Source organism: Tachyglossus aculeatus, chromosome 5 (assembly GCF_015852505.1).
Source record: "Tachyglossus aculeatus isolate mTacAcu1 chromosome 5, mTacAcu1.pri, whole genome shotgun sequence".
Taxonomy (NCBI): Eukaryota; Metazoa; Chordata; class Mammalia; order Monotremata; family Tachyglossidae; genus Tachyglossus; species Tachyglossus aculeatus.
The window spans coordinates 7,390,156-7,408,457 of NC_052070.1; the positions used below are offsets into that span (position 1 = coordinate 7,390,156).

The 18,302-nt window shown below is 45.1% G+C and overlaps 1 protein-coding gene across 1 annotated transcript in view; it reads right to left on the reverse strand.

The window, feature by feature from the left end:
- Nucleotides 1-18,302, reverse strand: part of AAK1 (AP2 associated kinase 1) — a 211,845-nt gene that overhangs the window by 55,432 nt on the left and 138,111 nt on the right. The window contains exons 13-15 of the mRNA XM_038746417.1: nucleotides 17,679-17,908; nucleotides 11,101-11,258; nucleotides 6,161-6,268 (exon numbers count right to left, since the gene is read on the reverse strand). Of these exons, the coding sequence (XP_038602345.1) occupies nucleotides 6,161-6,268; nucleotides 11,101-11,258; nucleotides 17,679-17,908 (496 nt within the window). The remainder of the gene's footprint in view (nucleotides 1-6,160; nucleotides 6,269-11,100; nucleotides 11,259-17,678; nucleotides 17,909-18,302) is intronic.

Sequence of the window (18,302 nt, forward strand, 5' to 3'; positions counted from 1 at the left end):
TTCACTGCCTAGGAAGTTGTAAGTGCTTAACAAATACCACAAGAAAATATCACTACTATTATTAATAATTGTTATGCTTTATGTTAAGTGTTTACTATTCATTCATTCATTCAATCGTATTTATTGAGAGCTTACTGTGTGCAGAGCACTGTACTAAGCACTTGGGAAGTACAAGTTGGCAACAAGCGGAAGCAGCGTGGCCCAATGGAAAAAGCCCGGACTTTGGAGTCAGAGGTCATGGGTTCAAATCCCGGCTCCGCCACTTGTCAGCTGTGTGACTTTGGGCAAGTCACTTCACTTCTCTGGGCCTCAGTTCCCTCATCTGGAAAATGGGGGTGAAGACTGTGAGCCCCCCGTGGTACAATCTGATCACATTGCAAACTCCCCAGCAATTAGAACAGTCCTTTGCACATAGTAAATGTTTAATAAATGCCATCATTATTATTATTTATGTATTATTAGTATGTTCCAAATGCTGGGGTAGATACAGGATAGTCAGGTTGGACGCAGTCGCTGTCCCAAGTAGGGCTCACAGTCTTATCTGCCACTTCATCATCAATCGTATTTATTGAGCGCTTACTGTGTGCAGAGCACTGGACTAAGCGCTTGGGAAGTACAAGTTGGCAACATATAGAGACAGTCCCTACCCAGCCGTGGGCTCACAGTCTAAAAGGCTGTGTGACCTTGGGTAAGTCACTTAACTTCTCTGGGCCTCAGTTCCCTCATCTGGAAAATGGGGATGAAGACTGTGAGCCCCACGTGGGACAACCTGATCACCTCGTAAACTCCCCAGCGCTTAGAACAGTCCTTTGCACATAGTGAGCGCTTAATAAATGTCATCATTATTATTATTTATGTATTATTAGTATGTTCCAAATGCTGGGGTAGATACAGGATAGTCGGGCTGGACGCAGTCGTTGTCCCAAGTAGGGCTCACAAGTCTTATCTGCCACTTGTCAGCTGTATGACCTTGGGCAAGTCACTTAACTTCTCTGGGCCTCAGTTCCCTCATCTGGAAAATGGGGAGGAAGACTGTGAGCCCCACGTGGGACAACCTACTTACCTTGTATCTTCCCCTGCGCTTAGAACAGTGTTTGGCACATAGTAAGTGCTTAACAAATACCAACATTACTATTATTATTATTATTATCATCACTAAGTCTACTGGAAAATGGGGAGGAAGACTGTGAGCCCCATGTGGGACAACCTAAATACCTTTTATCTTCCCCTGTGCTTAGAACAGTGTTTGGCACATAGTAAGTGCTTAACAAATACCAACATTATTATTATTATTATTATTATCACTAACTCTACTGTACTTAGAGAGCGCTCAGTACAGTTCTCTGCAGAGAGTAAGTGCTCAAAACACACTAATAGAAATAGTGTACATTAAGGACTTGCTGTGTGCGGAGACTGTACTGAGCAGTGAGAAGCAGTGTGGCTCAGTGGAAAGAGCAGGGGCTTTGGAGTCAGAGATCATGGGTTCAAATCCCGGCTCCGCCAGCTGTCAGCTACGTGACTTGGGGCAAGTCGCCTCAGTGACCTCAACTGGAAAATGGGGATGAAAACTGTGAGCCCCCCGGGGGACAACCTGATCACCTTGCAACCTCCCCAGCGCTTAGAACAGGGCTTTGCACATAGTAAGCGCTTAACAAATACCACCATTATTAATATTACTCAGCACAACACTAAGCACTGTACTAAGCATTTGGCTTAGTACTAAGCACCCTACAACACAATCGGGAGACATATTCCCGGCTCCCAATGATTCCCAATGATTTTTAGACTATGAGCCCACTGTTGGGTAGGGACTGTCTCTATATGTTGCCAATTTGTACTTCCCAAGCGCTTAGTACAGTGCTCTGCACATAGTAAGCGCTCAATAAATGCGATTGACGATGATGATGATGATTCCCAGGCCCGTGTTCTTTCCACTTGGCCACAGATGCGCACATTTCTTTTTCTTCCACTCCTTTCTGCGCCGCCCTGCCTCGCTCCCTTTCTCCATCCAGCGCTTAGTACAGTGCTTTGCACATAGTAAGCGCTTAATAAATGCCATTATTATTATTATTATCCCCCCTGCCAGCCCCACACGCTTACGTCCACATCTCTCATTTATTTCTTTCTATTCCTGTCCGTCCGTCCCCCTAGACTGTCAGCTCGTTGTGGGCAGGGAATATGTCTGATTATTTTTCTATTGTCCTCTCCCAAGCTCTTAGTAACAATAATAAGAATAATAATTGTTGTATTTGTTAAGCACTTACTATGTCCCAGGCACTGTAGTAAGCATTGGGGTGGACACAAGCAAATCGGGTGGGACGCTGTCCCGGTCCCACACAGTCTCCATCCTCATTTTTCAGATGAGGGAACTGAGGCCCAGAGAAGTGAAGTGCTTTGCCCAAGGTCACCCAGCAGACAAATGATGATGATGATGATGACGGCCAAGCATTCATTCATTCATTCAATCATATTTACTCAGCGCTTACTGTGTGCACAGCACTGTACTAATCAAACAATCAATCGTATTTATTGAGCGCTTACTGTGTGCAGAGCACTGGACTAAGCACTTGGGAAGTACTAGTCGGCAACATAGGGAGACGGTCCCTACCCAACAACGGGCTCACAGTCTAGAGCCTCAGTGACCTCATCTGTAAAATGGGGATGAAGACTGTGAGCCCCGCATGGGACAACCTGATCACTTTGTAACCTCCCCAGTGCTTAGAACAGTGCTTTGCACATAGTAAGCGCTCAATAAATGCCATTATTATCATTATTATTAGAAGGGGGAGACAGACAACAAAACAGAACATGTAGACAGGTGTCAAAATCGTCAGAACAAATAGAATTATAGCTAGATGCGCATCACTAACACTGTTTTAAGCACTGGGGTGGATACAAGGTGATCAGGTTGTCCCACGTGGGACCCACAGTCTTCATCCCCATTTGACAGATGAGGGAACTGAGGCCCAGACAAGTGAAGTGACTTGCCCCAAGTCACACAGCGGACAAGTGGCGGAGCCAGAATTAGAACCCATGACTTCTAACCCCTAAGCCCGGGTTCTTGCCACTAAGACTAGACTGTGACTGTGATTCCAGACTGCGAGCCCGCTGTTGGGTAAGGACCGTCTCTACATGTTGCCAAATTGTACTTTCCAAGCGCTTAGTACAGTGCTCTGCACACAGTAAGCGCTCAATAAATACGGTTGAATGAATGAATGAATGAATGAATGAATGAAAGCCACGCTGCTTCTCATTAACAAATGGCGGAGCCGGGATTCAAACTCATGACCTTCTGAGTCATTCATTCATTCATTCAATCGTATTTATTGAGCGCTTACTGTGTGCAAAGCACTGTTCTAAGCGCTGGGGGGATACAAGGGGATCAGGTTGTCCCACGGGGGGCTCACAGTCTTAATCCCCATTTTCCAGATGAGGTAACTGAGGCCCAGAGAAGCGAAGTGACTTGCCCAAAGTCACACAGCTGACAATTGGCAGAGCCGGGATTCGAACCCATGACCTCTGACTCTAAGGCCCGGGCTCTTCCCACTGAGCCACGCCGCTTCTCTAAGGGAAGAGTCCCGGGCCTATCCGCCGCACCATTCATTCATTCGATCGTATTTATTGAGCGCTTACTGTGTGCAGAGCACTGGACTAAGCGCTTGGGAAGTACAAGTCGGCAACATCTAGAGACGGTCCCTTACCCAACAACGGGCTCACAGTCTGAGCGCTCAGTAAGTGAACACATACCTCCTTCCCTTCCCCACAGCACCTGTATACATGTTTGTACATATTTATTACTCTATTTATTTATTTATTTTACTTGTACATATCTATTCTATTTCTTTTATTTTGTTAGTATGTTTGGTTTTGTTCTCTGTCTCCCCCTTTTAGACTGTGAGCCCACTGCTGGGTAGGGACCGTCTCTAGATGTTGCCAATTTGTACTTCCCAAGCGCTTAGTACAGTGCTCTGCACATAGTAAGCGCTCAATAAATACGATTGATGATGATGATGATATTTATTACTCTATTTATTTATTTATTTTACTTGGACATATCTATTCTATTTCTTTTATTTTGTTAGTATGTTCGGTTTTGTTCTGTGTCTCCCCCTTTTAGATTGTGAGCCCGCTGTTGGGTAGGGACCGTCTCTATATGTTGCCAACTTGGACTTCCCAAGCTCTTAGTACAGTGCTCTGCACACAGTAAGCGCTCAATACGATTGATGATGATGATGATATTTACTACTCTATTTATTTATTTATTTATTTATTTTACTTGTACATATCTATTCTATTTCTTTTATTTTGTTAGTCTGGTTTTGTTCTCTGTCTCCCTCTTTTAGACTGTGAGCCCACTGGTGGGTAGGGACTGTCTCTATATGTTGCCAACTTGGACTTCCCAAGCGCTTAGTACAGTGCTCTGCACATAGTAAGCGCTCAATAAATACGATTGATGATGATGATGATATTTATTACTCTATTTATTTATTTTACTTGGACATATCTATTCTATTTCTTTTATTTTGTTAGTCTGTTCGGTTTTGTTCTCTGTCTCCCCCTTTTAGACTGTGAGCCCACTGGTGGGTAGGGACTGTCTCTAGATGTTGCCAATTTGTACTTCCCAAGCGCTTAGTACAGTGCTCTGCACACAGTAAGCACTCAATAAATACGATTGATGATGATGATGATATTTATTACTCTATTTATTTATTTATTCATTTTACTTGTACATATCTATTCTATTTCTTTTATTTTGTTAGTCTGGTTGGCTTTGTTCTCTGTCTCCCCCTTTTAGACTGTGAGCCCACTGTTGGGTAGGGACCGTCTCTGTATGTTGCCAATTTGTACTTCCCAAGCGCTTAGTACAGTGCTCTGCACATAGTAAGCGCTCAATAAATACGATTGATGATGATGATGATATTTATTACTCTATTTATTTATTTTACTTGGACATATCTATTCTATTTCTTTTATTTTGTTAGTCTGTTCGGTTTTGTTCTCTGTCTCCCCCTTTTAGACTGTGAGCCCACTGGTGGGTAGGGACTGTCTCTAGATGTTGCCAATTTGTACTTCCCAAGCGCTTAGTACAGTGCTCTGCACACAGTAAGCACTCAATAAATACGATTGATGATGATGATGATATTTATTACTCTATTTATTTATTTATTCATTTTACTTGTACATATCTATTCTATTTCTTTTATTTTGTTAGTCTGGTTGGCTTTGTTCTCTGTCTCCCCCTTTTAGACTGTGAGCCCACTGTTGGGTAGGGACCGTCTCTATATGTTGCCAATTTGTACTTCCCAAGCGCTTAGTACAGTGCTCTGCACATAGTAAGCGCTCAATAAATACGATTGATGATGATGATGATATTTATTACTCTATTTATTTATTTATTTTACTTGTACATATCTATTCTATTTCTTTTATCTTGTTAGTATGTTTGGTTTTGTTCTCTGTCTCCCCCTTTTAGACTGTGAGCCCACTGGTGGGTAGGGACCGTCTCTATATGTTGCCAATTTGTACTTCCCAAGCACTTAGTACAGTGCTCTGCATATAGTAAGCGCTCAATAAATACGATTGTTGATGATGATGATATTTATTACTCTATTTATTTATTTATTTTACTTGTACCTATCTATTCTATTTATTTTATTTTGTTAGTATGTTTGGTTTTGTTCTCTGTCTCCCCCTTTTAGACTGTGAGCCCACTGGTGGGTAGGGACTGTCTCTATATGTTGCCAACTTGGACTTCCCAAGCGCGTAGTACAGTGCTCTGCACATAGTAAGCGCTCAATAAATACGATTGATGATGATGATGATATTTATTACTCTATTTATTTATTTATTTATTTATTTAACTTGTACAGATCTATTCTATTTCTTTTATTTTGTTAGTCTGGTTTTGTTCTCTGTCTCCCTCTTTTAGACTGTGAGCCCACTGGTGGGTAGGGACCGTCTCTACATGTTGCCAACTTGGACTTCCCAAGCGCTTAGTACAGTGCTCTGCACACAGTAAGCGCTCAATAAATACGATGGACGATGATGATGATGAACGAATAGGGTGTACTGCCCACCGTAAGCGCTCAGTAATTTCCGGAGACTGCGTGAGCGTCCGAGGGAGTGACGGGCGCGTGAGCCCGGGGTTTTGTGGCCTTACCCGTCCCGGCAGGGAAGGCGGCGGCGGGTCGGAAGGCGTCGGGCTGAGGGGTGGGCGGAGGCGGCGGGGGCGTCTCGCTGGGGCCGGCCGGCTTCTCGGGGGGTCGGCCTGTGAGGGCGCAAACACAACGGCAGCTTTTTGGGCGCCCGCTCCCGACCGGGACGCCCTTCTTCGTGGGCGGCGGTTGCTGCTACGCTTTTTTAAAAAAATCACATTTGGTAATAATAATAATGATGACGGCATTGGCTAATCAATCGTATTTATTGAGAGCTTACTGTGTGCGGAGCACTGGACTAAGCCCTTGGGAAGTCCAAGTTGGCGACATATAGAGATGGTCCCTACCCAACAGGGGGCTCACAGTCGAGAAGCGCTTACTATGTGCGAAGCACTGTTCTAAGCGCTGGGGGGGGATACAAGGTGATCAGGTTGTCCCACGGGGGGCTCACAGACTTCATCCCCACTTGTGGCTCAGTGGAAAAGACCACGGGCTTTGGAGTCAGGTCTTGGATTCAATCAATCAACTGTATTTATTGAGCGCTTACTGTGTGCAGAGCACTGTACTAAGCGCTTGGGAAGTCCAAGTTGGAAACATATAGAGACGGTCCCTACCCAACAGTGGGCTCACAGTCTAGAAGCGCTTACTATGTGCAAAGCACTGTTCTAAGCGCTGGGGGGGATACAAGGTGATCAGGTTGTCCCACGGGGGGCTCACAGACTTCATCCCCACTTGTGGCTCAGTGGAAAAGACCACGGGCTTTGGAGTCAGAGGTCATGGGTTCAATCAATCAATCAATCAACTGTATTTATTGAGCGCTTACTGTGTGCAGAGCACTGTACTAAGCGCTTGGGAAGTCCAAGTTGGCAACATATAGAGACGGTCCCTACCCAACAGTGGGCTCACAGTCTAGAAGCGCTTACTATGTGCAAAGCACTGTTCTAAGTGCTGGGGGGGATACAAGGTGATCAGGTTGTCCCACGGGGGGACCGACTTCATCCCCACTTGTGGCTCAGTGGAAAAGACCACGGGCTTTGGTCATGGGTTCAATCAATCAATGAATCAATCAACTGTATTTATTGAGTGCTTACTGTGTGCAGAGCACTGTACTAAGCGCTTGGGAAGTCCAAGTTGGCAACATATAAAGACGGTCCCTACCCAACAGGGGGTTCACAGTCTAGAGGGGGAGACAACTGGCTCCGCCAGTTGTCAGCTGTGTGACTTTGGGCAAGTCACTTCACTTCTCTGGGCCTCAGTTCCCTCATCTGGAAAATGGGGATGAAGACTGTGAGCCCCCCATGGGACAACCTGATAACCTTGTAGCCTCCCCAGCGCTCAGAACAGTGCTTTGCACAGAGTATGCACTTAACAAATGCCATCATTATTGTTAGTATTATTATTTACAGATGAGGTCACCGAGGCCCAGAGAAGTGAAGTGACTTGCCCAAGGTCACACAGCAGACATGTGGCGGAGCTGGATGTGAACCCATGACCTCTGACTCCCAAGCCCGGGCTCTTTCCATTGAGCCACGTTGCTTCTAAATAATAATAATATAATAATAATAATAACAATGATGGTATAATAATAGTAATAATGATAGAATTTGTTAAGCGCTTACTATGTGCAAAGCACTGTTCTAAGCACTGGGGGGGATACAAGGTGATCAGGTTGTCCCACGTGGGGCTCACAGTCTTAATCCTCCTTTTACAGATGAGGTAACTGAGGCTCAGAGAAGTTAAGTGACTTGCCCAAGGTCACACAGCAGACGTGTGGCGGAGCCGGCATTCGAACCCATGACCTCTGACTCCAAAGCCCGGGCTCTTTCCACTGAGTCACGCTGCTTCAGTATCTGTTAAGTGCTTACTATGTGCCCAGCACTGTCCTAAGCGCTGGTGAAGACACAAAGTAATCAGGTTGTCCCACTTGGGGCTCACGGTCTTCACCTCCATTTTACAGATGAGGTCACTGAGGCCCAGAGAAATGAAGTAGTTTGCCCAAGGTCACTCAGCGGAGCAGCTGAAGCAGCGTGGCTCAGTGGAAAAAGCCCAGGCTTTGGAGTCAGAGGTCACGGGTTCAAATCCTGGCTCTGCCAACTGTCAGCTGTGTGACTTTGGCAAGTCACTTCACTTCTCTTTGCCTCAGTTACCTCATCTGTAAATGGGGATGAAGACTGTGAGCCCCCCGGGGGACAACCTCATCACCTTGTAACCTCCCCAGTGCTTAGAACAGTGCTTTGCACATAGCAACAGCTTAATAAATGCCATCATTATTATTAGTATTAAGTTGTACTTCCCAAGCAAGTGCTGTTTCCACTAAGCCACACTGCTTCTCTATACCACAATTATACCAAATACCACAATTACTATTATTATTAGTGAGCCCGCTGTTGGGTAGGGACTGTCTCTATATGTTGCCAACTTGTCCTTCCCAAGCGCTTAGTACAGTGCTCTGCACACAGTAAGCGCTCAATAAATACGATTGATTGATTGATATAGTAGGTGCTTAACAAATACCACTCAGAAGCAGCGTGGCTCAGTGGAAAGAGCCCGGGCTTTGGAGTCAGAGGTCAGGGGTTCAAATCCCGGCTCCACCAACTGTCAGCTGTGTGACTTTGGGCAAGTCATGTAACTTCTCTGTGCCTCAATCAATCAATCGTATTTATTGAGCGCTTACTGTGTGCAGAGTACTGTACTAAGCGCTTGGGAAGTAGAAGTTGGCAACATATAGAGACAGTCCCTACCCAACAGTGGGCTCACAGTCTAGAAGGGGGAGACAGAGAACGAAACAAAACATATTAATAAAATAAAATAAATAGAATAGATATGTACAAGTAAAATAAGTAAATAAATAGAGTAATTAATACGTACAAACGTATATACAGTTACCTCATCTGTAAATGGGGATTAAGACTGTGAGCCCCCCGGGGGACGACCTGATCACCTTGTAACCTCTCCAGTGCTTAGAGAAGCAGCGTGGCTCAGTGGAAAGAGCCCGGGCTTTGGAGTCCGAGGTCATGGGTTCGAATCCCGGCTCCCCCACATGTCTGCTGTGTGACCTTGGGCAAGTCACTTCACTTCTCTGAGCCTCAGTTCCCTCATCTGGATAATGGGGATTAAGACTGTGAGCCCCCCGTGGGACAACTTGATCACCTTGTATTCCCCCCAGCGCTTAGAACAGTGCTCTGCACATAGTAAGTGCTTAACAAACGCCATCATTATTATTATTATTAGAACAGTGCACGTAGTAAGCACTTAATAAATGCCATTATTTATTAAATACCACAATTACTATTATTATTGTTATTATGCTCACACACAGTAAGTGCTTAACAAATGCCATCATCATTATTATTATTAGAACAGTGCATATAGTAAGCACTTAATAAACACCATTACTTATTAAATACCACAATTACTATTATTATTGTTATTATGCTCACACATAGTAAGTGCTTAACAAATGCCATCATCATTATTATTATTAGAACAGTGCACATAGTAAGCACTTAATAAACGCCATTATTTATTAAATACCACAATTACTATTATTATTGTTATTATGCTCACACAGAATAAGTGCTTAACAAATGCCATCATTATTATTATTATTAGAACAGTGCACATAGTAAGCACTTAATAAACGCTATTATTTATTAAATACCACAATTACTATTATTATCGTTATTATGCTCACACAGAGTAAGTACTTAAATGCCATCATTATTATTCTTAGAACAGTGCACATAGTAAGCACTTAATAAACACCATTATTTATTAAATGCCACAATTTTACTATTATTATTGTTATTATGCTCACACAGAGTAAGTGCTTAACAAATGCCATCACTATTATTCTTAGAACAGTGCACATAGTAAGCACTTAATAAACGCCATTATTTATTAAATACCACAATTACTATTATTATTGTTATTATGCTCACACAGAGTAAGTGCTTAACAAATGCCATCATCATCATCATCATCATCAATCGTATTTATTGAGCGCTTACTGTGTGCAGAGCACTGTACTAAGCGCTTGGGAAGTACAAATTGGCAACATATAGAGCATCATTATTATTATTAGAACAGTGCACATAGTAAGCACTTAATAAACACCATTATTTATTAAATACCGCAATTACTATTATTATCGTTATTATGCTCACACAGAGTAAGTGCTTAACAAATGCCATCATTATTATTATTATTAGAACAGTGCACATAGTAAGCACTTAATAAATGCTATTATTTATTAAATACCACAATTACTATTATTATTGTTATTATGCTCACACAGGGTAAGTGCTTAACAAATGCCATCATCATCATCATCAATCATATTTATTGAGCGCTTACTGTGTGCAGAGCACTGTACTAAGCGCTTGGGAAGTACAAATTGGCAACATATAGAGCATTATTATTATTATTAGAACAGTGCACATAGTAAGCACTTAATAAACGCCATTAGTTATTAAATACCACAATTACTATTATTATCATTATTATGCTCACACAGAGTAAGTGCTTAACAAATGCCATGATTATTATTATTATTATTAGAACAGTGCACATAGTAAGCACTTAATAAACGCCATTATTTATTAAATACCACAATTACAATTATTATCGTTATTATGCTCACACAGAGTAAGTGCTTAACAAATGCCATCATCATCATCATCAATCGTATTTATTGAGCACTTACTGTGTGCAGAGCGCTTGGGAAGTACAAATTGGCAACATATAGAGACGGTCCCTACCCAACAGTGGGCTCACAGTCTAATTATTCTATTCTAATTATTCTATTATTAGAACAGTGCACATAGTAAGCACTTAATAAACGCCATTATTTATTAAATACCACAATTACTATTATTACTGGTATTATGCTGATTATATCTCCCGCCCCGGCCCGCAGTGGGGTTGGGTCCCCCAACTCACTCACCGTCGGTCAGCTTGGCAAAGTCCTTGTTCAGAAGCTCCTCGGCGGTGAGTTTGGAGAAATTGTCGTCATCGAAGGGGTTCCAGGTGGAGACGTCGGGAGCGTTGTAGACGTTCTGTTGGGAAGTCCGCGGGGAACCCGAAGGAGTGGTGGTCGCCGACCTGGGAAGCCCCCCGCCGCCCCACGGAGACAGGTCACCGACGGGAGCGGGAGACACGGAACCCATCCGCCTCCCCCTTCCCGCCCGGATCCGCTCCCGCGCCCCTCCGGTTCATCCTCATCAATCGTATTTATTGAGCGCTTACTGTGTGCAGAGCACTGGACTAAGCGCTTGGGAAGTACAAGTTGGCAACATCTAGAGACGGTCCCTACCCAACAGCGGGCTCACAGTCTAAAAGGGGGAGACAGAGAACAAAACCAAACATACTGACAAAATAAAATAAATAGAATAAAATAAAATAAATAAAATAAATAAATAAATAAATAAATTAAATAAATAAATTAAATAGAATAGATATAGAGAAGCAGCGTGGCTCAAGAGAAGCAGCGTGGCTCAGTGGGAAAGAGCCCGGGCTTTGGAGTCAGAGGTCATGGGTTCAAATCCCAGCTCCGCCAATTAGCTGTGTGACTTTGGGCAAGTCCCTTCACTTCTCTGGGCCTCAGTTCCCTCATCTGTAAAATGGGGATGAAGACTGTGGGGCCCTCCCGTGGGACAACCTGATCATCTTGTAACCTCTCCAGCGCTTAGAACAGTGCTCTGCACATAGTAAGCGCTTAATAAATGCCATTATTATTATTATTATATGTACAAGCAAAATAAATAAATAAATAAATAGAGCAATAAATATGTACAAACATATATACACATATACAGGTGCTGTGGGGAAGGGAAGGAGGTAAGAAGTTTCCCCATTCCAAGCATCTAACAAGATGAGAAGCAGCGTGGCTCAGCGGAAGGAGCCCGGGCTTTGGAGTCGGAGGCCGTGGGTTCGGATCCCGGCTACTGTGCGACCTTGGGAAAGTCACTTCACTTCTCTGGGCCTGGGTCATGGGTCCAAATCCCGGCTCTGCCAATTCAATCAATCAATCAATCAATCAATCGCATTTATTGAGCGCTTACTGTGTGCAGAGCACTGTACTAAGCGCTTGGGAAGTACAAGTTGGCAACATATAGAGACAGTCCCTACCCACAATTGTCAGCTGGGTGACTTTGGGCAAGCCACTTAACTTCTCTGGGCCTCAGTTCCCTCATCTGTGAATGGGGATTAAGACGGTGAGCCCCCCGGGGGACAACCTAATCACCGTGTAACCTCTCCAGCGCTTAGAACAGTGCTTTGCACGTAGTAAGCGCTTAATAAATGCCATAAAAAAATAATAACAGCCGTGGTATTTGTTAATAATAATGAATGGCATTTGTTAAGTGCTTACTAAGCACTGTTCTAAGCACTGGGGGGGATACAAGGTGATCAGGTTGTCCCAAGGGAGCGCACGGTCTTCATCCCCATTATACAGATGAGGGAACTGAGGCCCAGAGAAGTGAAGCGACTTGCCCAAAGTCACACAGCTGACAATCGGCGGAGCCGGCATTTGAACCCATGACCTCTGACTCTCAAGCCCGGGCTCTTTCCACTGAGCCACGCTGCTTCTCTAGGCGCTTGCTATGTGCCAGGCACCATACTAAGCGCTGGGGTGGATTCGAGAAAATCGGGTTGGACACAGTCCCTGTCCCACGTGGGGCTCATCGTTTCGATCCGCTTTTTCCAGATGAGGTCACCGAGGGCCAGGGAAGGGAAGTGACTTATCCAAGGTCACACAACAGACAAGTGGCGGGGCCAGGATTAGAACCCACAACCTTCTGACTCCCAAGCCTGGGCTCCAGCCACCCTGCCATGAGAAGCAGTGTGGCTCAGTGGAAAGAGCCCGGGCTTTATTATTATTATTCATTACATTATTACATTTATTACATTATTATTCAAATTGAGCTTTCACCCCAAGGCCCGAGAGGCTGAGGGGGGCTGAGGCAAGCAGGCCTTGGCCGGTTCATTCATTCAATTGTATTTATTGAGCGCTTCCTGTGGGCAGAGCACTGGACTAAGCGCTTGGGAAGTTGTCTGTCTGTTGTCCATCTCCCCCTTCTAGACTGTGAGCCTGCTGAGAAGCAGCGTGGCTCAGTGGAAAGAGCCTGGGCTTTGGAGTCAGAGGTCGTGGGTTCAAATCCTGGCTCCGCCAATTGTCAGCTGTGTGACTTTGGGCAAGTCACTTCACTTCTCTGTGCCTCAGTTACCTCATCTGTAAAATGGGGATGAAGACTGGGAGGCCCCCGTGGGACAACCTGATCCCCTTGTAACCGCCCCAGCGCTTAGAACAGTGCTTTGCATATAGTAAGCGCTTAATAAATGCCATCATCATTATTATTATTATTCAAATTGAGCTTTCACCCCAAGCCCCAAGCTTTGCACATAGCAAGCACTTAATATTCATTCATTCATTCAATCGTATTTATTGAGCGCTTACTGTGTGCAGAGCACTGTACTAAGCGCTTGGGAAGTACAAGTTGGCAACATATAGAGACGGTCCCTACCCAACAGTGGGCTCACAGTCATAAATGCCATCATTATTATTATTATATTATTATTCAAATTGAGCTTTCACCCCTCCGATAGGCTGAGACAAGCAGGCCTTGGTCGGTTCATTCATTCAGTCATATCTATTGAGCGCTTCCTGTGGGCAGAGCACTGGACCAAGCGCTTGGGGTGTTGTCCAACTTGTTGCCAAGTTGTACTTTCCAAGCACTTAGTACAGTGCTCTGCACACAGTAAGCGCTCAATAAATACGATTGACTGACTGAATGAATGAATGAATGGTCTGTCTCCCCCTTCTAGACCGTGAGCCCGTTGTTGGGTAGGGACCGTCTCTATCCGTTGCCGACTTGTACTTCCCAAGCGCTTAGTCCAGTGCTCTGCACACAGGAAGCGCTCAGTAAATACAACTGAATGAATGAAGTACAGATCGGCAACAGAGATGGTCCCTACCCAACAAAGGGCTCAGGGGACGGAGGACAGCTTGCGGATGTCGGGGGTCTGCCTGCTTCTGGACCCCAGGGTGGGCATAGCCGGGATGTCAGCCCGCGATGGCCGAGTTGGACTCGGGCCTGGGCCCTGGTCTGAGCCTTATGGCCCGGAGTTTCGGGGTTTTTTTATGGCATTTATTAAGCGCTTACTATGTGCAAAGCACTGTTCTTACAAGGAGATCAGGTTGTCCCTCGGGGGGCTCACAGTCTTCACCCCCATTTTCCAGATTATGTAACTGAGGCCCAGAGAAGTGAAGTGACTTGCCCCAAGTCACACAGCTGACAACTGGCGGAGCCAGGGTTTGAACCCATAATAATAATGGCATTTATTAAGCGCTTACTATGTGCAAAGCACTGTTCTAAGCGCTGGGGAGGTTACAAGTTGATCAGGTTGTCCCACGGGGGGCTCAGTCTTCATCCCCATTTTCCAGATGAGGTCACTGAGGCCCAGAGAAGTGAAGTGACTTGCCCCAAGTCACACAGCCGACAACTGGCGGAGCCAGGGTTTGAACCCATAATAATAATAATAATAATGGCATTTATTAAGCACTTACCATGTGCAAAGCACTGTTCTAAGCGCTGGGGAGGTTACAAGTTGATCAGGTTGTCCCACGTGGGGCTCACAGTCTTCACCCCCATTTTACAGATGAGGGAACTGAGGCCCAGAGAAGTGAAGTGACTTGCCCCAAGTCACACAGCTGACAATTGGCGGAGCCAGGATTTGAACCCATAATAATAATAATCATGGCATTTATTAAGTGCTTACTATGTGCAAAGCACTGTTCTAAGCGCTGGGGAGGTTACAGGGTGATCAGGTTGTCCCACGGGGGACTCGCAGTCTTAATCCCCATTTTCCAGATGAGGTCACTGAGGCCCAGAGAAGTGAAGTGACTTGCCCAAAGTCACTCAGCTGACAACCGGCAGCCTCTGGCTCTTTCCACCGAGCCACGCTGCTTCTCTAAATCAATCAATCATATTTATTGAGCGCTTACTGTGTGCAGAGCACTATACTAAGCACTTGGGAAGTACAAGTCGGCAACATCTAGAGACGCTTGTAACTTGTAACCTCCCCAGCGCTTAGAACAGTCCTTGGCACATACTGAGCGCTTAACACATACCATCATTATTATTAGCTTGTAACCTTCCCAGCGCTTAGAACAGTGCTTTGCACATAGTAAGCACTTAATAAATGCCATTATTAGTTGGGCAAGTGACTTCACTTCTCTGTGCCTCAGTTCCCTCATCTGTAAAATGGGGGTGAAGGCTGTGAGCCCCACGTGGGACAACCTGATGACCTTGTATCTCCCCCAATGCTTAGAACAGTGCTTGGCACGTAGTAGGCACTTAATAAATACCATCATTATTATTGTTATTAGCTTTTATTCCCCCTCCCCCCAGCGCTTAGAACAGTACTTGGTACATATTGGGCGCTTAACACATACCATCATCATTATTAGCTTGTAACCTCCCCAGCGCTTAGAACAGTACTTGGCACATATTGAGCGCTTAACACATACCATCATTATTATTAGCTTGTAACCTCCCCAGCACTTAGAACAGTGCTTTGCACATAGTAAGCACTTAATAAATGCCATTATTATTATTTGGGCAAGTGACTTCACTTCTCTGTGCCTCAGTTCCCTCATCTGTAAAACGGGGATTAAGACTGTGAGCCCCACGTGGGACAACCTGATGACCTCGTATCTACCCCCAGTGCTTAGAACGGTGCTTGGCACGTAGAAGGCACTTAATAAATACTATCATTATTATTGTTATTAGCTTGTATCCCCCCGCCAGCGCTTAGAACAGTACTTGGCACATATTGAGCGCTTAACCCATACCATCATTATTATTAGCTTGTAACCTCCCCAGCGCTTAGAACAGTACTTGGCACATATTGAGCGCTTAACCCATACCATCATTATTATTAGCTTGTAACCTCCCCAGCGCTTAGAACAGTACTTGGCACATATTGAGCGCTTAACACATACCATCATTATTATTAGCTTGTAACCTCCCCAGCGCTTAGAACAGTCCTTGGCACATAGCAAGCACTTAATAAATGCCATTATTATTATTCGGGCAAGTGACTTCACTTCTCTGTGCCTCAGTTCCCTCATCTGTAAAATGGGGATTAAGACTGTGAGCCCCACGTGGGACAACCTGATGACCTCGTATCTCCCCCAGTGCTTAGAATGGTGCTTGGCATGTAGTAGGCACTTAATAAATACCATCATTATTATTGTTATTAGCTTGTATTCCCCCCCCAGCGCTTAGAACAGTACTTGACACATATTGAGCGCTTAACACATACCATCATTATTATTAGCTTGTAACCTCCCCAGCGCTTAGAACAGTACTTGGCACATATTGAGCGCTTAACACATACCATCATTATTATTAGCTTGTAACCTCCCCAGCGCTTTGCACATAGTAAGCACTTAATAAATGCCATTATTATTATTTGTGCAAGTGACTTCACTTCTCTGTGCCTCAGTTCCCTCATCTGTAAAATGGGGATTAAGACTGTGAGCCCCACGTGGGACAACCTGATGACCTCGTATCTACCCCCAGTGCTTAGAACGGTGCTTGGCACGTAGTAGGCACTTAATAAATACTATCATTATTATTGTTATTAGCTTGTATCCCCCCCAGCGCTTAGAACAGTACTTGGCACATATTGAGCGCTTAACACATACCATCATTATTATTAGCTTGTAACCTCCCCAGCGCTTATAACAGTACTTGGCACATATTGAGCGCTTAACACATACCATCATTATTATTAGCTTGTAACCTCCCCAGCGCTTAGAACAGTCCTTGGCACATAGCAAGCACTTAATAAATGCCATTATTATTATTTGGGCAAGTGACTTCACTTCTCTGTGCCTCAGTTCCCTCATCTGTAAAATGGGGATTAAGACTGTGAGCCCCACGTGGGACAACCTGATGACCTCGTATCTCCCCCAGTGCTTAGAACGGTGCTTGGCATGTAGTAGGCACTTAATAAATACTATCATTATTATTGTTATTAGCTTGTATCCCCCCGCCAGCGCTTAGAACAATACTTGGCACATATTGAGCGCTTAACCCATACCATCATTATTATTAGCTTGTAACCTCCCCAGCGCTTAGAACAGTACTTGGCACATATTGAGCGCTTAACCCATACCATCATTATTATTAGCTTGTAACCTCCCCAGCGCTTAGAACAGTCCTTGGCACATACTGAGCGCTTAACACATACCATCATTATTATTAGCTTGTAACCTCCCCAGCGCTTAGAACGGTGCTTTGCACATAGTAAGCACTTAATAAATGCCATTATTATTATTTGGGCAAGTGACTTCACTTCTCTGTGCCTCAGTTCCCTCATCTGTAAAATGGGGGTGAAGGCTGTGAGCCCCACGTGGGACAACCTGATGACCTTGTATCTCCCCCAGCGCTTAGAACGGTGCTTGGCACGTAGTAAGCGCTTAACAAATACCATTATTATTATTGTTATTATTACTTGGACTTGTTGAGGCCGGCCTCGGCGGCGGCGGCCTGCAGCAGCTGGGTGGACTTGCTGGCCGGGACCCCGAAGACGGCGCTGTGGGTGACGTCGCTGAGGATGCGGCGGTGGCCGGCCCGCTGGGCCTTGGGCGACGACGGCGGCGTGAGGGAGCCCAGCTTCGGGCCCTGGAGGCCGGGAGGCGGGGAGGCCGAGGCCTGGGCCGGCTGCGGCGGGCGGGCGGGAGCCTGCGGACGGAGGCGGAACAAAACCGGACCGTGAGATCCTTGCGGGCAGGGAACGTGTCCGCCCGACTCCCCTACTGTCAATCAATCAGTCAGTCGTATTCACTGAGCGCTCACTGCGTGCAGAGCACTGGACTAAGCGCTTGGGAAGTCCAAGTCGGCAACCTATAGAGACGGTCTCTACCCAACGGCGGGCTCACAGTCTAGAAGGGGGAGACGGAGACGAAACCAAACATATTGACAAAATAAAATAAATAGAATAGATATGCACAGGTAAAATAGAGTAATAAGTCTGTACAAACATATATCCATATATACAGGTGCTGTGGGGAAGGGAAGGAGGTAAGGCGGGGGGGATGGAGAGGGGGACAAGCCATACTTCACGCTGCTGCCCGGA